The 24,003-nt window shown below is 41.4% G+C and overlaps 2 protein-coding genes across 2 annotated transcripts in view; one reads left to right on the top strand and one right to left on the bottom strand.

Moving 5' to 3' along the window:
- KCNJ5 (potassium inwardly rectifying channel subfamily J member 5) overlaps positions 1–24,003 on the bottom strand; it is a 62,125-nt gene that overhangs the window by 34,178 nt on the left and 3,944 nt on the right. Inside the window, exon 2 of the mRNA XM_069788210.1 lies at positions 12,414–12,599. The gene's annotated coding sequence lies outside the window, so the exon portion shown is untranslated. The remainder of the gene's footprint in view (positions 1–12,413; positions 12,600–24,003) is intronic.
- KCNJ1 (potassium inwardly rectifying channel subfamily J member 1) lies at positions 15,922–22,168 on the top strand. Its single transcript, XM_009920473.2, has 2 exons — positions 15,922–16,000; positions 19,799–22,168. The coding sequence occupies exon 2, from the start codon at positions 19,818–19,820 to the stop codon at positions 20,931–20,933; it is 1,116 nt and encodes a 371-aa protein (XP_009918775.1). The 5' UTR covers positions 15,922–16,000; positions 19,799–19,817; the 3' UTR covers positions 20,934–22,168.

A 24,003-nucleotide genomic window follows, 5' to 3' on the forward strand; every position in this document is an offset into this window, starting at 1 on the left:
TCCGAGGTGCTGTTAGCTTACTGATCCAGCTGCCCTGCTCTGTGTCCTATACTGTGCTGGCTGGCTTGCTCTCCAGCAGCTAAACAGCCTTGTACTAAACACCCAGCTTACTACAACCAGGAAGGAAAGAAGTGCCTTTGTTGCAGTCCACACATGCCCTACATTTTCAGGGGAAGTAAGGACTTCTCTGGCATGAACCTCCTCTGCCAAGCAGCTGAATTACAAGTAAATACAAGTAATAAGCTTTACTCCTTCCAGTGAGAAGTTGGCATAATTTCCTCCATGAACAGAGTTGCATAAACCCCATTTTTCCCACATGGCGTTATCAGCAGTGGTGTTCTACCTTGCAGGCTTGCCAGAGGACTGGGGGGGATTCTAGGCCACACTGTTTCAGGAAATCTTTATTGCAGCTATGCTCTTCTAGCATAACAACTTAAAGACAGTGCTAAATTCTTGTCACCAATTCTCTGAATGGTGACAATTCTCACCAATGCTTTCTGAAAAGTCACAGAAAAATTAAGTGTGTGAATGTGTCTAAAAGACAGAAAACAACTCATCAGTTGGCAGGCAAGTTTCTCTCTCATGCTATGAAGTCACAAGTACTGTTTTTCCCCTCCCGCAAGCCCAGTTGCACCGCTCTGTAAAGAAGAGAGCAGATAATACAAGGCCTCTGTTCCTGTTCAACAACTGACTGACTTCAAGGAGTTAAATAACACAGGTCTCTGCCTTTCTGAATCTCCATATGCATTGTCAAGCCAGCACTACAGCTAGCTTTGTTCTTGAATTTAAATAGCCTATGCATTTAAATTTTGTCATTACAGTTAACAGAGGAGGCCAAGGGCTTCAACTATCTGCTGTCTAAGAATAAGAAAGGCTGAAGTGATTAGGAACCTTTTACTTTCATTAGCAGCAATGCTTGGAGGTGCTGGAAGGGATGGGGGATATAATCAACTTCATCTGTTACAATGTTCTTCCATTTCAGACACTTGCTGTCCTAGAGATTTACACTTTCTTCAAGCTTATCTGCATGCTGGCATGCATGGCTATTTATTTAAAGAAGGGTGTCAGTGACACTCCCTGCTAAGAGGAGCAAAAACCCGGTTCTCATATTTCTCTGTCAGCTGTGATGTTGCTCGCTCACAGAAAAGAAAGTTTGGGGAATGAATCACAACTGTACATAAATCGAGACTGAATATTCAGTCTCCTGTTACTGCTATACTCATTGATAACACTACTATCTAGAATATGCTCAGCATTTACTCACACAAAATGAGACATAACTGGAAGGACAGAATCACCTCTCTTGGGACTCAGAATAAAACTGCAATGGATTTCAAATCCCTCCCCTTGGTTAGCACAAAGTAAATAACTAATGGGAGGCTGCCAGCCTAGCTACACTGAGGTTAATGAATAAACAACTGCCTGCAGTACTGACCTGCTTACTATACTTAAAATATGTATCTTTGATTACATCTTAGGGAGACCTCCTCTTCTATAAATAATCATTCAAAAAGATAAAGGCATTAAATCTTTTTTCCTTTGACAAAACGGAGATTATCAACATTTATACGGAGAAACTGCTATGAGGCAAACAGGCTTTCCATGGAGGACCTGCTTTTTATAGAAAATGTTGACTTGGTTGTGGAAAACAGAACACTGAAAAACAAGAAAAAATTGGACATATAGCAAAGAACATTCTGAAAATGTTAGCTCAGTCACACCTTGTTTTCCCCATTTCCTCTTTATGGGACATGCTCTCAATGTATACATTTCCAGGAAAACAATGAAGCAAGCTCAGAAAAGGGGAGATCATTGTGAATTAGGAGAGCTGCTGGCATACCGAGGTCACTTCTGAAAATGGGATTTAATTGCTTGGTTATGGATGCATTTTTGGAAATGTTACCCTAAGTGAATAAAATAATCAGTTTAACAAACACAATAGCCTAGATATCCAAGAGTGTCTTGGGTGATTTTGAATGTCCAACATGATAGACAATAAAGAGAAGTCATTTTCCAGTGTATTTTGTGGGAATCTCTGCCATATAATGGGTCTTAGACAGAGCATCTAGGAATCATTTGTCACTTGTGAAAATCTAGGTCATTTACTCCCCTCCTCCTGCTCTGCTTTTTTCATGCCAAATATAGAAAGAATTTTCTGGCTTCAGACTGAATAAAGTTGTTAATTACACTCTTTCCTAAAAACCTGCAATTGAAATTGGGGAGTTGCTGAAAGCTGTGGAAAGCTATTCTTTTTCATAATATTCTTTTGACATGTCTTAGAGGAAAAAGGAAGAAAGCCCATTTGCTGTTAATTTCTTAGTTTTGAGGATAATATTTAACAGAAGTAAATCCCTTTAAGGGCTCAACTATGCTCTTTGAAGCTAGTGGGAAAAAATCCCATTGAGTTTCATTGCAGAAGAACTAGCTTGCTGCTTTGAAAAATTATGTTAAGCAACCTGCAGTATGTTGTGTGATGCAAGAAAATTAATGTGTGCCATCACGAACTGCCAATAGGTTAAAAGGACAGGATTCCTGCACGTACTAGGCACAGTATAAAAATAAACAGATTATTTCAGAGTATACCACATCAATTAGCTCTTGGTAAAAGTATCTGGAGCAATTCCACCATCAATTCCTGGTGCTATAAAAGCCTCTATGTGTTGGTATCACTGACAGCATACCTGGCTCACAGGAATGTTAAGAGGTGCGACAGACGGATTAACATGCTTTGGAGATGAAAAGTGCTGCTTGAGTATTATCAAATTTATTATTAATGATGGAGCTATTAAAACAATGGGATGGCTAATAACTTGATTCCTTGTATCAGTGCTTTTTGTCTTCAGAACACTCTGGGGCAAACGCTTGCGTCACTGAGTCACAAAGCTCCTGTTGGTTTCAAATGTGTGAACAGATCTGGCTCTGCCCAAGCTTGAAATAACTTTTTTTAACATACAAATCCTATTCCCAACCTCCTCGAAGACTCAGAGGATCCTGCCTGCAGGATGTCCTCCACCTGCCCCTGCTAGGTGGCTAGAAGCACTGGGTTCTTATTGCTGTATAACCAAGGGAAAATCAGCTTCCAGTCTGGGGATTTTAATGTTGAGGGTAGAACTTACTTATTTACAGTAGGCTTCCAAAAGATAGGGATATAAACTGCTTCAGTAATCTAAGTCCTCTCTCTACTGATGGAGAAGGATGGGCACTCCTGCAAGGCAATGCATCCTTAGATGCCTGTGTTAGAGTGAGAAGAAATGCCTTCTGAACATAAGAGGGAACCAGAAGAATTAGCTTTATTAGACACCTATTTTTTGTGTGCCTATAGGTAAATGGAATGATTCCAGGCTCACATCACTCAATCCCTTATCAACAGGATGCAAAGGCACTCTACTAAAGGATGGAGAAATACAAGAGATGCACATCTCTTTAAGCTCCAAGACAACAACAATGCAGAGAGAGTAACAGCAACTTTATAGCAATGAGTGAACTCCTGCAGTCAGTCTTCTGCAAAGAGTTCAGATGGACTCTGAGTTTCAGCTCGAATCTAGGAAGGGAAGTCTAAGCAGGAATTTGGGCAAGGGCATGGGCATCTAATATAGCACAGACCAAATAAACCAAACTGCAAAGCGTTCTGCCAAGTATGGGAGGTATCAAGAGGCACCTGGTTCTTTCCAAAACCACACTGCCCATGCAAAGAAAAGGCCTGATCCTCACAAGTAGTCAAGACACTTCTGTTGTGACTGTACTGGTGGGATGGGACAAGAGACTCAGATACTGATGACGGTAGGAGTAATGTTAGCTTCTTCAGGTATTATTGCACTACTCGCCCTAACTTTGGCAGCTCAACACTTCCACTGTGTTTTTTATCCATCCAGCAGCCATTCCTCTGCCTTTCACATACAATATATAAACCAAGGCACAACGTTAATGAGCCGTTGCATATAGATGAGCTGGCAACCAGTCCGAGCTGACACAGCCACACATAAAAGCCAAAGAGGGCCTTGGGCTCTCTCCCTTTGATACAGAAGCTGTTGGACCAAAGTACTGCGGAAATCGCATGGTCTAGGGGACACGAAGCTGGGCAGCTTTTTCTCCCACCTCCCTTCTGCAGTCACCTTTACTGCGTAAGACACAAGGTAAGAGGCTCAGCGCCATACTGTTTTCTTGATAGCTGACTGAGGAAATCCATGATATTTCCAGATAGACTGTCCTTTCTGTTTCCTTGCACAAAATTGTCACCTAATGACTACAGCAAGGGAACCAGAGAGTGCTTTTTTGTGGAGTACGATGTTTGGATTTAGTCTGCTTACTCACTGGCTTCCTTTCCTTGGGCAATCCTCTTGAGAGTTCTCTGCTGCAGTTTCTGCTCCCCTAAAAGAGGCTACTGAGACTTAAGAAAACATCGTCAAAGAAAATCTCTGCATCTGCTGTAGTTATCTCAGAGAAGGCAGAAGATGGAAGTTCAGGCATTACTGTTCTCTGGGAACGCTGAGTAGTATTTCTGACAGTGACATGGGGCTGGAAGGGCCTTAAAGTATGGCTATGCAAACAAACTAGGGTGGGATAAGCTGATACAAGTTTACAGCATATTAGCTGTTTTGTGGTAACTGCCAGTATTGTTGTTTTAACCCTGTATTAGTACCAGCCAGCCTGTCTTCACCTCATAGTTACTTAAAGGCTAAGCATGTATACCCAGGCAGTTAACAAGTAGCAGCTAACGATTTTCACAGCTATAGCTTAAGTTCAGCGTGTTTTCAGTTTCACAGCAGTAACGTGCACATAGCAGAAGTTCCCTACATTCAGATGCACCGAGATGCTCAGAGGCTACAGTAACGAGTTTCTCAAAACTACTGTTAAAAAAAGTAACCACCCTTAAATTATCTTCCTTTTTGGGCATGACAATATGTAGTACATGCTTCACTTCCTTAATCTCACAGTCAATTACTTTTCTCAACCCATATAAACATCAGCAGGGAAAAAGAAAAATCTGCATATGTGTTAGTAATAAATTTAAAAATCAGGGCATACCACTTAAGGGTTGACTTGTCAGAAAATGGTAATTAAAAGTGTTCCAGCTGACAGTGCCCCTTTAATGAATTATTAGTAATGTTCTCTGAGAACATTCGATGAAAGACACCGTAAGAGTTCTTACTTAAACAAACCAATTTTCTGCATGATGCAACTTCACTGCACAAGAAGGGGAAAATCTCCATTATAGAATCAAATCACGAAAATAACAAAGTAATGGTTTGAATGATCAGGAAGTAACAAGTGCCCCCTCTATGCTGATTTCCTGTATTTCATATACCACAGCCTTTTTCCATAGGTGCTTATCTAATAACTGCCACTATTTTCTTAAATTCTGTTGAAAAAGCCCAGTAAGGTGTAGCATAAAAGAGTTTTTGGTCATCAGCTAGCTGTTAACAAGTGTTACACATACATACTACAGTGACTTACCAGAATTCTATGAATTCTATGACTGACCAGCTTAGTTTTAACGCAGATACAGCAATGCCCAGGGACTGATCCTTTCGGCTAATACCTAATCACACCAAAGGCTTCTGAGCAGTGGTACGTGCATTACACAAACTTCAAAATAGTCGGCTAGTGCTGGGCAGTGTCAGCAGCAGTAAGCACGCTCTCCTTCTAGGCACAGTCTTATAGGTGCCTTTGCATAACAGCCTCGGCACATGCCAATACATCTGATTAGACACAATTTGTTGTGCATACCAGCACGGTTTGGGCTGCTGGATCCTGACCCTGCTTTGCTGTGCTCTCGACTGGGGGCAGGGGAGCTGAACAAGGCAGCACAAAGCACATGGGTGAGGAGGTGTATGCCTGAGATGGATGAGCAGAGGGCATGGGACTCTTGGGCTGAGCTCTCAGGTTGAAAAGCAGACAGCAAGCAGCTGGAGGGAAAGTCTGTAAGGACTTGGAAACACAGCCCTCTTTAGTGGGAGTAATGTGTGGAGCGGGGAAGGATGAAGGCAAAGGGCACTAAATCTCAATCATGGATTTGTATTTGGGTGTAAAGGAGAGGGGGGGTTGGGAGATGGTGAGACAGGTAGTGGAAGGAGGTCCTCATGCCTCATGTCCTTTCACTGAGTTTCTTGCTGGTTTCCAGCTCCATCTAGATCTGTTGTTCGTCCTTGACTGTTTCAGGAGAAATGTAACAGAGAGCAGCTCTGGGAATTCACGTTTCTTGGCAGAAGTTCTGTGGACCCACCCCTATTGCTGGTAAGCAGTGATATTCTGGGGTAACTGGGTGGTTCTTGAAGGTGGGTGGTCATGGTGAAAGCACTTTCCAGCCATGGAGTTCAGAGTACCCTGCACCTGAAAGCCACTCTTGTGTTTCAAGTGTTAGCAGCTCACCTCAACACTCAACAACCAAGGTGCACCCTTAAGTCTCTGGACTACAGTGGGAATGAGGGGAGTCTGACACAGGAAGGTAGATTTACCTTCCAAGCCAAGTTGCTACAGAAGTGCCAGTTGTCTATTCCTGCGGCAGCACAATCCACCAAAAGATGTACTAGCACTGTATACCCTGAGGCTCTATTTCTTGTCCATGAAACAGGACTGTAGTTCAGCATGCATACTGGAGAAAAGGAGCTTTACAGTTAAGACTCAGAGTTTTTTCTTAGCCCACCCTGAATATCTTGACAAGTTTTTTCTGCAGAACAGGTAACTTGGACCACATACAGGCTGAGAGTGGCTGATGAGTTTGCACACTCCATACTGAGTGCTCACAGAGGTAAGGTGGTTTTATTCATTTCTTGATTTCACAATGCAGGGTTTTGACATGTGAGCATGCTTTCTCTGCAGTATTCCGTGATAAATGCAAAGTAATTTAAGTTTGCCCATACTTTAATAAACTCTCTCAACTGCCCTCTGTGCTGTAGGGAGAAATTACACAGAGTAACCATGGAACAGGTAACAAACAGAAAGAGATTGTTTGAAGCCCTAGGAATTTCTGTGCCAAATATAAAAACAAGCAGTTATACAAGTGACACTTGCATCATAGGATACAGCTACTGCGATCTGAATGGCCACCCTGTATGTGAATGCTAATATCAAGAGATAAAACAAGGAAGTTAATCTCACTTCCTTTATTTATCTAAAATTTGGAGGTTATGTCTAATCTTGTCACCCAGGTTGCTCACACAAACTGGTGGTGGGCAGGTGAGATGAGATGCCATGAAGAACAGCTCCTCTAGTCCTCATATACGCTCTAACTCTAGTGTCTCTCTTAAGTTAGCTGCCTGGGCTTTTCTACCATTTTGAGGGGTAAAGTGAGGTGAGAGTAAATCCTTCATGGGGTTTACACCACCTTACTAGGACTCTGGAAATCTTGAATGACATCCCAAGGTCTGCTACATAATTGAATTCTGCATGAACTAGAGCAACCGATACAAGATCTTTAAAAGCTAGTTAATGTCTGAGGCAAAAGCCTCACTTTTGGAAGTAATTTAGTCCCAGGTTCAAATTAGGCACTTAACAGAAGCAGACACTCAACTCAAAATAGGAATCTTGGTACCTAGAGCTGCTTGTGTAGCTGAAGATACAGGGAAGTTTGAGAGGAGTAATCAGATGGAAGCAATTCACCTTGAGATGCCACTTTCTGATGACTGAGATGAACTCTGAGGCACCTGAGCTACAAAAGTGGGCACTTCAATAAGTTCCCTCAGGCTGGTGGAATGAATTGACACCATAGAAAATTCCAACAAGACTTAAGCTCCTAAATGAATGGGAAAGATGCAAGATGCCTGTGCAGGTTAAACTATATTTTCCACTAGAAATGAGACAGTAGGCTATTTGTAAAGGGTATCTAAAAATTCAACATTCTTCTCAATTTTCTGTCTGGTTTTGTCTGGAACATAAGGACCTCCTGCAGGAAATGCATTAGATGCTGAACAGTAAGAGGCAGAAAGAGCCACCAGGTACTTGGTGATAGTTTAATTTAAATACAAAGACTTTCACAGTGTGGGAACTCATAATAAATCTAAACTTAAGACTTTAATTTGCAAAAGTATCTGCAAATCGGCTTAGTATTTGTCCATCCCAAAAAGCCACAGTATATTCCCCTCTGTTTCACTCCTTGCTGAGAATATTAAGATATTATGCAGCAGAAGCTTTTCTTCTTCTTAGATAATAAACAAGTTTCTGCCAAGATAGCAATTGGGCATCACTCATTTATATGCTCCTAAAATCTGAGCTCCATTAAAATTCTGACTACAGCAAGCTGATGCTGTGTTGCCAGTCTACAGCAACACATTCAAGAGGTCTCAAAGCTTTTTGCAATCATTGAATTTATCCACACAACACCCTAGTTTTGCTTCCATCTTATGAGTAGATGGGGAAATAGACACAAAGGGGAGAACATTTGTCCCATAGTACACAAAAAACTGTGAAAAGCCAGGAACTGAGCTCAGATATTTTGACTCTCTGGGGAATGCTTTATCGCTTGACTATGCTTCCTACGTCCTGCTGCCAGAAGCCACCTTATTAGGGCAGATTATTTTATGGGTTGAGACACAATACGCTCACTAAGTTTACTCTTTGCTGCAAGATAGCAAGGAATAGAATGTGCTGAATACTGGTCTCTGACCTTGGTAATAAGTTGATTTAATTGGATTTGATTTTTCAAATGTAACATCTCAAGTCAGCCATAAACTCTGGAATTAGCATATCGCATCTCAACACAGGAGAGATTTTAAAGTAGCATAAGGAGATGAAGTCCATGCCCAATGAATTTCAAATTACACTGAGGATGAACTCAGCCATATGCATGTCAAACTAAAATTGTGCAGGCTCTGAGTGCATCAAGCAGCAAAGTTATTACTGACTTACATTTGCTATTAAGAATGCAAAGTAGCTATTTTGCACCCAGTTTGTTCATACGTCTCTTCACATCAGTGACCCATGTGATGGGTCAATAATTCACTCAATGCAGACTGAAAGCCAAGAATGTCTTGCAAGTCAATTACACTTATATAAATAATTAGGAACACAAAAGTAACTGAAGGATTGGAATAGAAAAAGCTCTGCTGGTGAAATACTGCATACACCAGGGATAGCAGACTCCGTTCCTGTCTTTAGATTTTCAGCTGGTGTTCCTCAATACCTTCAGAGGGCACTGTGCATGCCCCTGAAAGCAGAAATTAGCCTTAAAAGTGGCAATTTTGAGTTTTAGTCTTTCAGGGAATAATCAGGTACTTGTGTAACTAAAAGCTATTTACTTCCTGTAGGAGATGTGAAAAAAAGTAGGACATTAGGCAAATAGCTGCCTACTAAGATTTGATTCTCAAGATTTGCTCCTGAAATTTGTTTAGCTTTCATGGTATTCAATTGTAATAAATCACAGGAATATTTCAACCAATCTACAAGGCACAAGCAGACTCTAATTCAGACAGACAAAATTTGCTTCGTCAGACCTTGTATGAAAGAGCACCAAATGCCTTTAATACCTCTGACTTCAGCTGGAAATCTCTGAAGTCAGGCTTTTTCACAACCCGTGTCTTGGGACCACAAACTGACTTTAAAAGGCACAGCAGGGGCTGCAGGCTATGCTATACATCCCTACAAAAAGCACTGGAACAATGGCTGTTACCCATGTCACGATGCAGCAGCCAAGAAGAGCTGAAGGAAGGAAACTATTGAGATGAGACTGTAATGGTACAAGATGTATCTAGACAGCTTGGTTGAACATCATAGAAATCAGGCTTCAGGAACCAGAGGTAGGACTAAATCTATCAATCAAAGTTTGCAGTGCTGCCAGCACTTGTGATTGGAGCACTACATGATGAAAAGAAATCTTCCGAACTACTAGTGTCTGACACACTTATCGTTGAACTTCAACTGATTAAACACGCAGCATCAGCCAGCTGATGCTGATCAGCTGATGCTGATCAGCATCAGCCAGCTGATGCCAATCTACCTTGCAGCTGCTATATGACAGACTTGCAGGCCCAGTGAGCCGAAAAAGGAGCATGGAAGATCAACAGGTAGCAGATGATGTGCTTCAATATAAGCTCAGCATGTCAGATGGACAGATACATAAAGGACCTCCTATAGGAGGAAGCCTATATTATACAAAAGGGTACAAGGAAACATGCATCTGTTCAGGAATGCAATGAATCCTTTCCCTTTTTAACAATTCTATGGTTTCATCATTGGTTTCTCTGCTCTCTAGATATATAGTAAGAATTAAGGTTACATTCTCCCTCCCAGGTGCTCCCATTCCCTATGTTACGAGCCGTAGCCCACCTGACTTTGATTACAGCCATCAGGGTGGTTCTTTATTCTTCTGAGGTAAAAAGCAAGTTCAAGAAAATTCAGTCCAAAATGCTTGTTAATGGAGAGCAAGTCTGGAACAATACTCCTTTCAGCACTTCTGCTGGAAAACTTCTGAATGACAGACAGGACACAGTCACTCAGAGGAACCTAACACATGCCACATGCTCATGAAGCAAATGGTCTGTTATTATTCCTGTCTAAGAGAAACTATCATCCTCAGTACAAAAATTCAAGAAACAAGGACAACTCGATTGCAAAACAATGCCAAATCAAAGCAACTAGCAAAACCAGCAAACAGACAGAAAAGTAGCAAAAGAACTGATAGTAGAAAAGACCTCTGTAAACTATATATGTTGGATTCACTTATGAGACTACTAGTTATTAAAGGAAGGGGTATGAGAAGTGCTAGGTAATAAAAGGAACAGAACTTATGCTGCAATGTAGCACACCTTTAATCTCTGGCAACTGAGACATGCAAAGATGGAAAACTACTTTACACACAGTTCAATGATATAAACTATCCAAGGAGAGTGCTACACATGTAGACACACTTTCATCTTGAGAGAAAGCCTTCCTCACTTTGTTCTTTGTTTACCTTAAGAAAGCAATAAAGTATGAAAGAACTGCCTTCTATATGGAAAAAAATAGCGATAATTTGTATTTATAGCACACCATTGCTCCTGAAAGATCTCAAAATACTTCAAGTGACAGCTGTGTTCAGGGATCATTTCAGTTACTACTGAAGCAACACGCTAGTCTAACAGGGCAGGGCAGCCCAAAAGTTGCTTTGTAATAAAATAGTACTCTACATCATGAAAAACTATTCTCAACATTAAAATAGCCTCACAGTCACATGTAAAGTAGTGGAATTATTCTTATTTCCTTCGCAGACGGGGAACATGAGTTAGGAAGCAATGGAAACAGTCTGAGACCACAGAGTCAGGACTACAGCTCAACAACTGCCTGTTTCCAGACCAATTAATCTTACTTTCTCCTCTTCACGTCCTTAACCATTTCAGGTGAAGCTGCAGGCTACTGCTGCAGACTGCAGCTACCATCTATCATGTCATCTGGTGCATCCCCAATTCTTCTTTCTCACAATCCTATCTGAGAAACACTCAAGGCTGGGGTTCCCAGTGGGAACCTGGCAGAGCAGGGATTTGAATCTGGCTTATCAAGACCAATGTGATAGTCCTATCTATGCTGCTATGGTTGGCTTATTGGCAACAAACCAGCACAGCATAGTGTGGTTTTGCCAGTTTAGAAATCAAAGTCACCTTGATAACCAGAAAAGACTGGGATACTGAAACTGCAGCCTAACTAATGGTAAGGACTGCAATAGGACAGTGCTCTTAACTTTACATGAAAATATTCCCAAACTGCTGACTAGGATAACCACCCACTACACCATTCATACTGGTGCTATAAGCAGGTGAAAGATTGCAGCAGAGCAATGACACCGCAGTGTGCAATTCACACCATGAGTTACAAGCATCTTTTTGGAGCACCTGCAAGCTACGTACAGTCTATATCATAAAAACACAGTGGCAGAAATCAAAGGAACTCTTCCTACTGCAGTATCATCCAGGTTAGGTGCTCATTTGCCTTTCCCTCATCTTCCTCAAGTTCACAGAGGGAGTATTACAGAGTTGACAAATACTACATCAAATCCTGTCTCTAAGGGTGACTGAGTGTGCAGTGTATGACCACACAGCAGGGCTAGCAATGCTGCGGTAGTCTGTTCTGAGTATTCTTTTACTGCGTCTCCTCTGGAGCTGGAATTGGCAATTCCCTGTGATGTGAACTACTGTGAGAAGACTTATGTCACAGCAACATTTGCTTTCTTGCTTTTGTTCCTTTAGCACTGCGCAGAGTGCAGAGAGAGCACAACTTCATGCTTTTCTTGTGCACTGAGTAAGCAAGAACCTTTTTCCAACCACATTGAAAGCCGTTGCAACAGCGCTAAGTGTATTCTGTCAGCAATATTCCCCATGCCCAGAGGTGGGTCCTTTTCAGGGTGGTATGAGGCCACTATCAGTTTAAATTTACCAACACTTTGGAAAGAAAGAGTGTACATGAACAGAAGCTTTTCTACAATAAGGTAATGCGGACTACTGAGATACCTCGAGATCAGATGCTGAAGCAGGGTCAGAACTGTCAGAGTGTTCACAGGTGGTTTTGGTTTGGGTAATGGCTGTCTTCTAGCTGTGTTGCTGATGCCTGAGTCAGCTGCCTCTCAGCCTTTGGGGTTTCTGCAGAAAGCCCTTTTCACTGCACCATGCTGGTGACTGAGACTTGACATTGCCAAGCTGTAGAAACACATTGTGAGTTAATGATTCAACCCCTAAATACTTCAGCAAAGAACAACAAAATGAGAGAACACGCAGAATTGGCTCACATGATTCTGTCCATTTTCCCTGTGACTTTTATGTGTGGTGTTTATGCAGTACTGCCTCCCTAGCCCACATCTTACTGCAATGTAGTTCTTTGGTTGCAGATAGGTTCTGCTCTCAGTCACACAGGTGAGAACTTATTACAGTCTGCCTTTCTCACAGAGTTCAATGCCTCTTTCTGGCAACAGAGAGGAAAAGCAACCAGGGAAGCCCTGCCTTTCTCCTTTAGAAAGTCTCAACAAAAAGCAAAGTGTTTTATTTTCAATACTTCACAGTAAATCAAAATTAATTCTCTTAAAGCAGAATACAAAAATAGCATAACACCATTGGTGAGTTAAATCCCTAAATTTTTTCTCTTGCAACCACAACATCACACGCAAGTCTGCTGCGAAGAGAATTATTTTGGGGTTTTTTTGACCAAAGAAAAAAAAAATCCCAAAAGACAGAATTTACTTGAGAAATAATTTCTCCCAGAGAGCCACTTGCTATTGAAAATTTAATATTTTCAGTGGAAACCTAATTGTCTGAAAATAGAAACAGCTCTGTTGGGAAATCCTGCTGTATAGTAAAGACAGCTTAGCTCCCAGTTCTCTGTTCTCCAGAGGCAAGATACCCAGCATGACTGCGTATCTCATGATGCAGCCTGAGGCTGAAGTTGATCATCTGCTGTGTGGGAATTCTCTGTCACAGTAGAAGGTGCTATGGGAGATACGGTCTAGCCATGGAATTAGTCTAGCACTGCAAAAATATCAGATAATGAAGTTTTCTTTAGTGCCTATGAAGTGATCATTGCTGGGGAGTGCTGGCAAATGTTTTTGTCTAGACAGAGCTATTTTACAAGTGCCATGTTTCTAGTCAGTGGCAGAAAGGGAGTAACTGTGGGCCACAGCTGGCCTCTTGCCTCCGTGGCACATAGGGCAGGAAGAAATGCTACTTCTGTAAATTTACCAAAACCTTAGCAGTGTTTGCATATATAAGACATGTCATTTGCTCGCCAGTCAGCTGAAGTCTTTAGACTCTCTCCCCCAGTAAATGGATTGTGTGCAGCACTAATTACAATATTATTAATTGCTAACAATGACAGTAATGTCTTTATTGCTGTAAATCCTTTATTTATATACCTGAAGTATTTTAACCTTTGAGGACCCCAAACACTCCTAAGCTTTCAGAAAACATGATTTGCTTGAGTGTTCACTGCTGCAGTGCCTGTTCTTTCATTTATTCATTTGCCTGTGTTCTCATGAATGAATTATTTCTTCAAGTCAGCTTTGTCAGGGGAAACTGCAGCCTGTCTTTTCAAACCATGTATACATTGCTTAGTGTGAACAACATTCCTGGATGCAAATTAGCTGCTGTTCAGCTACTACCGCTGAAACCTTATTGGAGGTGTGACTCCAAGGTGCACTCAAGTAACAACAGGGCTGCTCAGCAGCAGAACACATCAGGTAGCAAACCCTACAAAACATATACAAAGCACAATGAGAAGATCCAGTTTTAAGGCAGAGGGTCAGAAGCCCCCTGCTATAGGCTGGCAAGGTATTACAGCAGTCTTCCTGAAGTGGCTTAGTCCCTTAAGTAACCAACAGCTCCTGTAGAGACTATACAGCCCATATGTGTCAGACCATACATGTTTCCTTCCCCTAAATATAAGGACATGGGGGAAGCAAGGAAGGGGATAGTACATATCCTTCTTATATCACTGTTGGGGTGGCTGGGACAATTCTGGTTCACCCAGTTCAAAAGACAGAAGGATGAAACCACACTCCCCGCTATCTAAAGAGGAAAGTTAGGCACTTAAGAGAGCTTCTTCATTAGGTACTCACATAAACCTGTGTGCTTACAGTAATCTGAGATGAAAGACATCTGTTCTAAAGATATTTCATATTTACAACCTGCAGGCAGGTACCACTTTGCCTCTCCTGCTGAAAAATGGCTACCATCGCAATGGAAAAGGGCAGGTCTTTAACATCTTACAGTAATTCTGTTGAGCAGGAGAGAGGGCTAAGCAGGGGATAAGGTCCTTTGGTGTGTCCACCAGAAATTCCAGTTGGATTTTAGGTCGGCAAAATGTAGTCGCTTGGACTGGAGCTGTGACAAGACTCCCAGATTAGCAGGCTGAGCCGGATTGAAGGATCATATTTCCCACAAGGAACTGGCATTTCAGTCAACGCTTCAGAGGCAGAGCCACTACATTCCGTGCTCAGATGTGCTATCAGGAGTAAATACTTAATGATGACATTGCCAGGTCCAAGAAAAAAGCTTGCTTGTGTCAGCTTGCCAGTACCAGCAGGTCTGTTCCCTTTGCTAACGTGTCCATCAGAAAGATAAAGTGGGCATGGAGGACGGTGTAAATCAGATTCTTTTTACCCCCAGGGCCAACTGGCTGCTTTAGCCGAGCTTATATTCTTGCTATACTTAAAATTGATTCAATAGAGGGCTAGCTCTCTTTGGCAGTCCTTGATTCTGGTATAATTTTGATATAAGCAGCAAGACAGGGAGACAGGATGCTGCAACTGTCATCCCATCACCACAGGCACATTCCTGCTCTACCCAGGGCAGCTAGTGAAGGGCAAACAAACTATACTCTCCAAAGGTCTCGGCAGAAAAGCAGCCAGAAGATGATACACCATGAGACTAAGTGTTATAGTTTGCCTTCCTAATAAAAAACTATTTTATAAGGTATTAGGAATTGGATATTTCATGTATTTTGTTCAGAGAAAGTTCAACAAAAAGAAAAACACAGAAAGGACTGAAAGAAGATCTGAGTTTTGAAAAGACCTGAGCAGGACTGAAAAAAAAAAATCCTTTAACTCTGTATCCCCCTTTCTTCTACCTAAGCTTCTTAGAACTTCATCTGAATCCCTAACAAAGATGTGTTTCTAACAAAAGCTACGGGTTCCGTGGGCTGCTTTTCATTTATGTTGTCTCCCCCTGATGATTTGGTTCTGTCAACTTTGCTCATACATCCATTGCTGCAAGGGAAGAAATATGTGTGAAGCCACAGATATTAGAACTTCAGTGAAATAGTAGGTGACAGAACTTTGTTCTTGTCAAGCCCCCATCAAACATTAAACACCTTCCCCTTCCTTCACTCACTGATCTCCTCAAGTGCTGCACGTGGCTGAGATTAAAGCCATTTCCCCAGATTAATGTGCTTCGCACACAGCGTTGCACAAAGGACTTACCCAAAGAACAATTAAAGCGCCTGGTCATTATCCCCCACATTCAAAATTTTTCAGAACAAAACAATTGAAAGCAAGTAAGAGCAAAGAGAACCACTCAATTACATTTCTGAGTGAGCAGAGGAACTCCAGCTGGTACGTAGCAATCAGAGGAACTGTAATGATTGTTGTTACCTACTTGCAGGAATGCAGAGAAAGGAAAATGTAGAAATGTATCTGTTAACAACTAACTTTCTGGGCATTTATCAAATATTCTGGGTGGAGGGACTGATAGATTAGTTAGGAAAGATCAGGAGTCTGAAAATGGAAATCTGAAAGTTTCTGCTTACTCTAGTGATCACTGTGAAATAAGAGATTGGAACAGGGAAGTGGCAACTCCTTGTTTTCATAGCTAACCTTGACATGTCATCTTTATTAATTGAGTAGTTTTATTGGTAAATGCCCCATTGTTTAAGACAACATGCAGTGCACCTTCTAGAAACATATGCCTGGGGACAGCAGCAACTTTGTTAACTTCTGCAACATGGAATTTCACATGCAAGACAGACAGTAATACTGTGTTTATTTGGGCCTAACAGGAAACATACCCTGGTAAATATTAGCTAAGACATAGTCGGGTTACCTTCGCTGATTTAAACTGAAAGGACTTTAAGTGCTGTATTATATAACTCGCTTTATATAATCTCCTCTAGACAGTCTGTGATATACTCACAGCATGCTTATACAGGAGGGAAATTTTCTCCTGCTGAAGCAAATCAACACACTTCAGTTGTGTGTGGGAGCAAGAAAGATTTGTTGAAGGGAGAATTCCTTTGTCATCCTGCCTGAAGAAGGGTGTAATTCTTCTACTGCTTTGATCTGCTTGGGGGTAGCTTAATCAGGGCTTGTAAAACAGACTCTGAAGAGGGCATGTAAGATTTAAAGAGGCAGGAAAAGAATGGTACAGTTGGGGATCTATTTTCAAGGTTCCAGTCTGATGACCATGCTGATTAGCTTGCTGTCATCTCTTCTGTGATTATCTGTTCAATTTTATGTCCAGATCCTTGGTCAAATTTCCAAAAGTTCCAGTGAAGGCTGAATCAGACCTACCGCAATTGTGATAGCAATTTATCATGACCCCTAGCATGAGAAGATGGGCAGCTTAGAAACCAGACGTTTTCTTCAGTTTTCTCCCCTTCACAGCTGTTCAGTAGGTTAGGAGCACATCTGCTGTAGCTCACCTATGCCAAAGATATGCACATGCAGCTTATGATGGACAGGGTGAGGCATCCAGCATTTCACACTATTCTGGAAATGACAGTCAATGTTCACATTATTGCAGAAAAGGACAAAACAAATGCCGATGACAGCTGAAGCTGCATGATTTTGCACAACAGGGGTGTTAGAAGTTAAATACTGGAAAATTTCTTTTAATAGTGTTGCACAGCAATATTTTAGTTTTGCTCAAACTATGCATTAACATGAATATATTAAAAGTGCATCAGGAAAATAAAATTTGAGGATTGTTTAGAAAGTGACCTAATTCCTGCCTTCCTTGGATATGTGCTTAAAGTTTAACCTTTGTCAGCTACATTTCCAACCAATACATTCAGCAGCAAAAGTTTAAAACAGTGAAAAGCTATATTACAACAAAAGTGACCTTCATTTTTTTCATTGTAATTTTAATAAGCAGAGGAGAAAGGTGATTTCTGTCTAAGTGCAGAAAGAAGGCAACTGTATGAGACACAGAAACAAATTCCTTCTCAGGGCTGTTGCTACAAATAAGGATATCAAATAATAGAATTTACTTCTGGCTTTACAAAATGTAATTCATTTTTACTTAGGCTCCATCACTGATAATTTAGTATTTTCCCTTTGCTATTGATTATGATATCTAAAGGTATTCTCTGGCCCCTGTAACTACGTCTAATGGAAGATTTCTGTTTTAGACAATTAAAAGATTAGGCAGCTTCTCTAAATTAATCTAGATGCCCACAGAGTAAAGGAAAGACTTTGCTAAACAGTTCTTTCCTTCATAAAACAAGTGTGGTGACAAGTGGACCCTCAGAGGGTGCATATGCTTCCTTTAGTGTCAGTTAGGAGTCAGCTACACAACTGTCATAGGCAATTATCTAACATTTAAATGGCTGAAGTTAAATGAGACAGATTTCACACTAAGTAACTCACATCAGTATGTCTAATCCACTACATGCCTATGGATTATCCCCATTTTAGATATATGAAATTAGGGCTTAAGGGAGCAAAACAACTCTTGCACAGATATTTAAGCACATTATTACCCCCTGCAGTCAAGCAAAATTTGGGCAGTCCATTTGACAACCATTTGAGCCTAAGCATTTTGCTCCTAGCCAAAAAGGGAAGCCAGGGTGGGACAGTGATATGATACAGGGTTTCAGGTTAAGTGTTGTAGCGTCTTTAGCTTGCCTCTCAAAAAATCATTCCTAAGCATTGCTTTAGGGTCACCTTCTATTGGGAAGGGTAATGCAGCAGTAAAGTAACAGGAACAAACAATTACAATGGCCCCAGTATCTCCTGCTCAGAGATGCACTCTCCACATCCGGGTCCTTCTAAAGAAAACATCATCCATAGCAGCTGCAGGTCCCCAGAATGTTCAGGTCTCTGTATGGCTGGGGACACTACATCCTCAGAGACACAATTAACTCAGAACATCCTTTGTGTGAGTCAGCATTGAGAATATTTTCCCCTCAAGTTCTTAATTTTTTTCAGTTGTTTTTAAGCTGAAGCATTTTGCCCCCAAGAAATACGATTACAGTACACAGTTAAACTCAGCTACATGAGATGAATTTTGTTTAACAAAGGCTAAATAAATAGGCACACAAGGGTATGCTTTCAGGGTGGGTTAGCACTGTGCACTAATCTAACACATCCTCTCTGGCAACAAAACACATTTTATGCTTGAAGGGTGATCAATTCTGAAATCAATTATTTCTAAGAACATTCCTGAATTTTGGGTCAAAATCAGAGCCTAGATCTGTCTATGAACATAACAGGCAAACTCTAACTCTACAACGGATCAACTGCCTCCCACATTCGCATGTCTGAATAACTCCAAGACTGGGAATTTTCCAAATGTAGGTTGATCCAAATTCCAGTCTGAATACATCTGTAGTATTTTCTCCATCAATGACTCTTGTTGCCTGGGCCTCCTGTTAACACAGACAATCATAAAGGACAAAATTAACAGGGAAGCAGAGCTACCCTTTCCTTTAAGAATGGATTTCTGAACCTGATCCTTTAGTATTAGTATTGCCTTTGTGGTGAGCAAGCATCCAATTCTCCTGCTGCTGAAATTTAATCTTTTCTTTTATTCTCACCTAAGAGTTCTATTTGAGATGCTTTTGGGATTCCAGAGTTTGAAATTCACACCCTCAAACCCAGTCTATAACTATGCTAAAATAACTGCATATCTGGCTTAACTATGCCTTTTGCATCTACTCTCATTTCTTCCTAAATTCACTATCCACATCACACCCGGGTTCTCCTAATGCTGATGTACACACACACACATTTGCATAGACGGGCCGCACTTTATCTTCTAAAAGGCAGAAAAACCTCCTCAAAACCCAGCCACTCCCCACCAGTTTTCCCAACGTATGTCCATGATGAAGTTACCTGCTTCTCTATGCCTCCACTCATTCAACTAAGCAGAGGATAATATTAACAGTTGACTGATTCAAAGTTTACTGAGCAAGCCAAAATGATTATTTTTTGCTGGAATGCTCCTTAGGCAAGAATCTGTTAGTTTCCTCATATACTTACTGGAACTTTTCCCCACCAGCTGAGGGAAAATATGCAAATTATATAACTTTTTCCTAAACAAGTGTCTTGAGACTTCGTCAGAATTTACTTCTTGCCTGCAGGTATAAACAAAACCTGCATTACCCATAATGTTTATTATTTCTTACTCTCCAGAACACTATCAGCAGAGGGAATGTTCAACTACCTCCGGAAACGCTTTACCAGCCACATCAGAGAACGTAGTCGGCGAAGAGCAAGGCTTGTCTCCAAAGATGGAAGGTGTAACATAGAGTTTGGCAATGTAGAACAGTCAAGGTTTGTTTTTTTGATTGATATATGGACAACTATCCTGGATCTCAGATGGAGATACAAAATGACTATCTTCATTTCAGCATTCTTAGGCAGCTGGTTTCTCTTTGGTCTCCTCTGGTATGTTGTGGCATACATACACAAAGATCTTCCAGAATTCAACCCTTCCATAAATCACACCCCCTGTGTTGAGAATATCAACGGCCTGACTTCAGCTTTCCTGTTCTCCTTGGAGACCCAGGTAACCATCGGTTATGGCTTCAGATGTGTCACAGAACAATGTGCCACTGCCATTTTCCTGCTCATCTTCCAGTCTATCTTGGGGGTAATCATCAATTCTTTTATGTGTGGTGCCATCTTGGCCAAGATATCAAGGTCCAAAAACCGGGCTAAGACCATCACCTTCAGCAAGAATGCTGTCATCAGCAAACGTGGTGGGAAGCTCTGTCTCCTTATTCGGGTAGCAAACCTGAGGAAGAGTCTGCTGATTGGGAGTCATATCTATGGAAAACTTCTGAAGACCACCATCACCCCAGAAGGAGAGACAATCATTTTGGACCAGGTCAACATAGAATTTGTGGTTGATGCTGGCAATGAGAATCTCTTCTTCATTTCCCCATTAACTATTTATCATATCATAGATAAGAACAGCCCATTCTTCCACATGGCAGCAGAAACCATTCTGCAGCAAGATTTTGAATTGGTGGTGTTTTTAGATGGCACTGTTGAAGCCACTAGTGCTACTTGTCAAGTGAGGACATCCTACATCCCAGAAGAGGTGCTCTGGGGTTATCGCTTTGCTCCCATTGTGTCCAAGACCAAAGAAGGGAAATACAGAGTAGACTTCCAGAATTTCAGCAAGACAGTGGCTGTGGAGACTCCCCACTGTGCCTTCTGCCTCTGCAATGAGAAAGAAGCTAAAGCCAAAGAGAAGAAAGGTTATGACAATCCTGGTTTTGTCTTGTCAGAAATTAGTGAAACCAGTGACACAAAAATGTAGTTCCAGATATTCATGGGACTATCTTTTTTCATCATTAATTCAATCTTGAGAGGATTAATAACTTAGTAAAACACAAAAAGAAACACAGGTTTGTTAACTCTGAAACAGCATTTATCTTCTCAAAAGCCTCAAATCAAAGAGGAACAGAATACCAGTGATCTCCAGAACACTATTTAACTACACTCTATATATATTTCATAGAACTTATATTTTTATACCTATGGGACATTTTATGAAGCTGCTATGTTGGAATGTCCAACTCACTTAAGTTCCCAGAGGCATGCAAGTCTGTTAAAAAGCCTGAAAAGATGGAGGAAAAACTTCAGGACATGTTGAAGATACAAAGCTGCTGGAATGAGAACATGAAAAGGGGAGACAGAAGGCAAAGCTAAAGAAACCTTAGGAGCCAAAACGTCAAAAAAATGTATGTTTCTGGTTGCCAAAGTCCTCTACGAAAGCAGACGCTCTGGCTCTGGAACACTTGAGCACTTCTGAACATTTTGCAACAATTCTTTCTTTCTTTGAGGCTGGTACTCCTACAGAAATGGAGCATTAAGGGATGGTACGTGCTTAGGAAGCTAGAAAAGACAAAGCTTGGGCCATCCTGCTGCACCTAGAACTCTAAAATACGACTCCTCTGCTGTGAAAGCCTTTGATTCCTTTCAGGGAAAAATAGCCAAATGGGAATGAGAAGTGAAAAACCAAGAAGCAGAGACCCACTATGGGAGAAGAGGAATTTTGCAGCTTATTCCTAACTGTCTCACCCTTCAGATACTCTTCCACTTCCTCAGGAGCTGGCTAACTATAAAATTAGGAAACATCTGAAGACAACTGTCCAGAAAGGTGAGCCACAGTGGGGAGATGAAGAACACATTGATTGATTCACACCTGGCAGAAAAGCAATCCACTGGGAGAAGAGAGGAAATTCCCAGTTCTAGATGTATCCTTCAAAAAATCCACAATGCAAACACAGATTATCTTTTCCTTTGAAGCATGAAGGTCTTTTTAAAACAAAAACACAGCGTAGGAGCCTCCCACCAACAGTGGACTTCAGATTCAGTTCCAAACCGTTCATCTCACCACAGCAAAATGTGCATCCCTACAGGAAACAAGTTCTGCTCAGTGGTAGCTAAGTAGTGGTGAACATTTTCCAGGTATGATTTTTGACATTTAAGTTTAAAATGCAACAAGAAGCTTCAATAACTTTTTGGTGAATTTCCACTTCCTCACAGCCCTCCCCCTGCACCCACCCCCCCCCCCCCCCCCCCAACTAGTTCTTTTGCTGAGAGTTCAAGTGGCAGACCAAAGAGAGGTTTTTGGGGAACTCTTCCCAGTGATGTAATACAGCTCATCTATTTTCAACTCTGGTAAAACGGAAGCATCTTTTTAAAAGCTGCTGGACTGAGCAGTTTTAAAAGAAGGGGAGAATTAAGCAGGTCAAATGATGACAAGACAAAGTTATTTTGCAAATGAACATAATGTCAGTATGGAAATCAAACTCTGGGAATCAAGAGTGTTCAGGTCTCAGTCCCAGTGTAGTATCAACCCCTCTGTTGGTCCAGAACAAATCACTTTAGTATGTATCTCAGATTTGCCATCTGTAACACGGGACCTAAAGTATTTATGCTGTACAAAGAACAATGTTATGAACAATTATGTCACTAAAGCACTTTAAAAGCCAGTTCTCAACTGTCTCAATCTTTCCGCTCTTCAACACACCACTGTTATACCCTTCTTCACTTCTAGATGGAAAGGTCAGCACAGAAAGTTCTGTTCTCATCACACATCACAATTACTAAAAACAGCTGCACTGTGGCTAGAACTATGGAATGCTAGAACCACCAGCCAAAACCTTCAAGGTAAAACACTGGGCAATATCGGTGAATTAAGTGCAATGTTTTTGCAACCTTGCAAAATAACATTGTCAATTGTAAAAACATTTTTACAGTCCCAATCAGCACAGCATCTGAGCCCCTCCAACCATTAGTGTGTCTCAGATTGTCTGCTTGGAAGGACAGTTGTTTTATCCTCCACTCTGAATGGCAGACCAAAGCACACACAGCAAATGATTAGTGGTCATCCACAGAAATCCAGGAGGGAGCAGGGAAGTAAAATGAAGTCTCAAGAGTCCCAGGCTTGTCTGAACCAAAAGGCTACTGTGTCGCTCAGCCCTTCCGTAGTTGCTTCTACATTTCCTTTATAGGCTTCCTGGACAGTTGCCCTGTGTGTCATTTCCCTAGAAAGTGGTACTGTCAGTATCCAAGGCTTACAAGTTATACCTCTTACCCCTGGGAGAAGAGATGCACCAAGATGCCCTTAATAGAAGTAGAAAGATAGTCTTCACTGCACAAAAAAAGCAAGTCAATAGGAAATCCATTTAAAAGGTCAAACCCAGCTATGCAATGAGGAGACAGGAAAGATTCCTATTTTGAGTAAAGCTGGTTTGGGATGTTAGTGCTAGGGAGAAAAAAAACCAATCAAATACTACACCAGTGCCTGTCCAAGAGGTGGTGTTCATCCTCCAAAGTTTAAAGGGTCCCTAAAAAATGCACTTTCAGGCAGGCACTGCTCTTGGAAAGCCATCTCAAAATCCTAAACCTCTACGTTCTTCGTGACACAGCTCTTTAAACTTTTGCCCTATGTCTCTACAGCACAAGCGTGAGGAGGCGTTATTCCATGTCTAGAAGTATTAAGTGCTACCACAGATCAAAGATACTTGATCTCACTATAAGGATGATTACCTATTGTTCACTCTATTCTGACAGTTACACTTGCCTCAAAAGCTAGCTATGCTGCCTACAGTAAGGGAAGGGTGATTGTATTCTTCTGCATGTTTTGGTATCAGAGGGGGGACTGGCTACTGCATGAACAGAGAAGATATGAGGGGGACATAGCCAAAGTTGACAGGGCCATGGCTGAGCTATCAAGCTTACTTAGAGGGGGATCATACTGGGACCTAAATGGGAATCTTGGGCTGAAACCCTCCTCCCATGAGCCTTCTGCTGATTGTCACTTCAGGAAACACCTGCCAGTCCCCGCCTGCCAGCCGTGCACCAAGCAGGAGATAGAG

This window comes from Haliaeetus albicilla, chromosome 7 (genome assembly GCF_947461875.1).
Source record: "Haliaeetus albicilla chromosome 7, bHalAlb1.1, whole genome shotgun sequence".
NCBI lineage: Eukaryota > Metazoa > Chordata > Aves > Accipitriformes > Accipitridae > Haliaeetus > Haliaeetus albicilla.

Excerpts from the sequence above, each read along its gene's own strand:
- KCNJ1 (XM_009920473.2), top strand. The coding sequence starts at position 19,818 with ATGTTCAACTACCTCCGGAAACGCTTTACCAGCCACATCAGAGAACGT.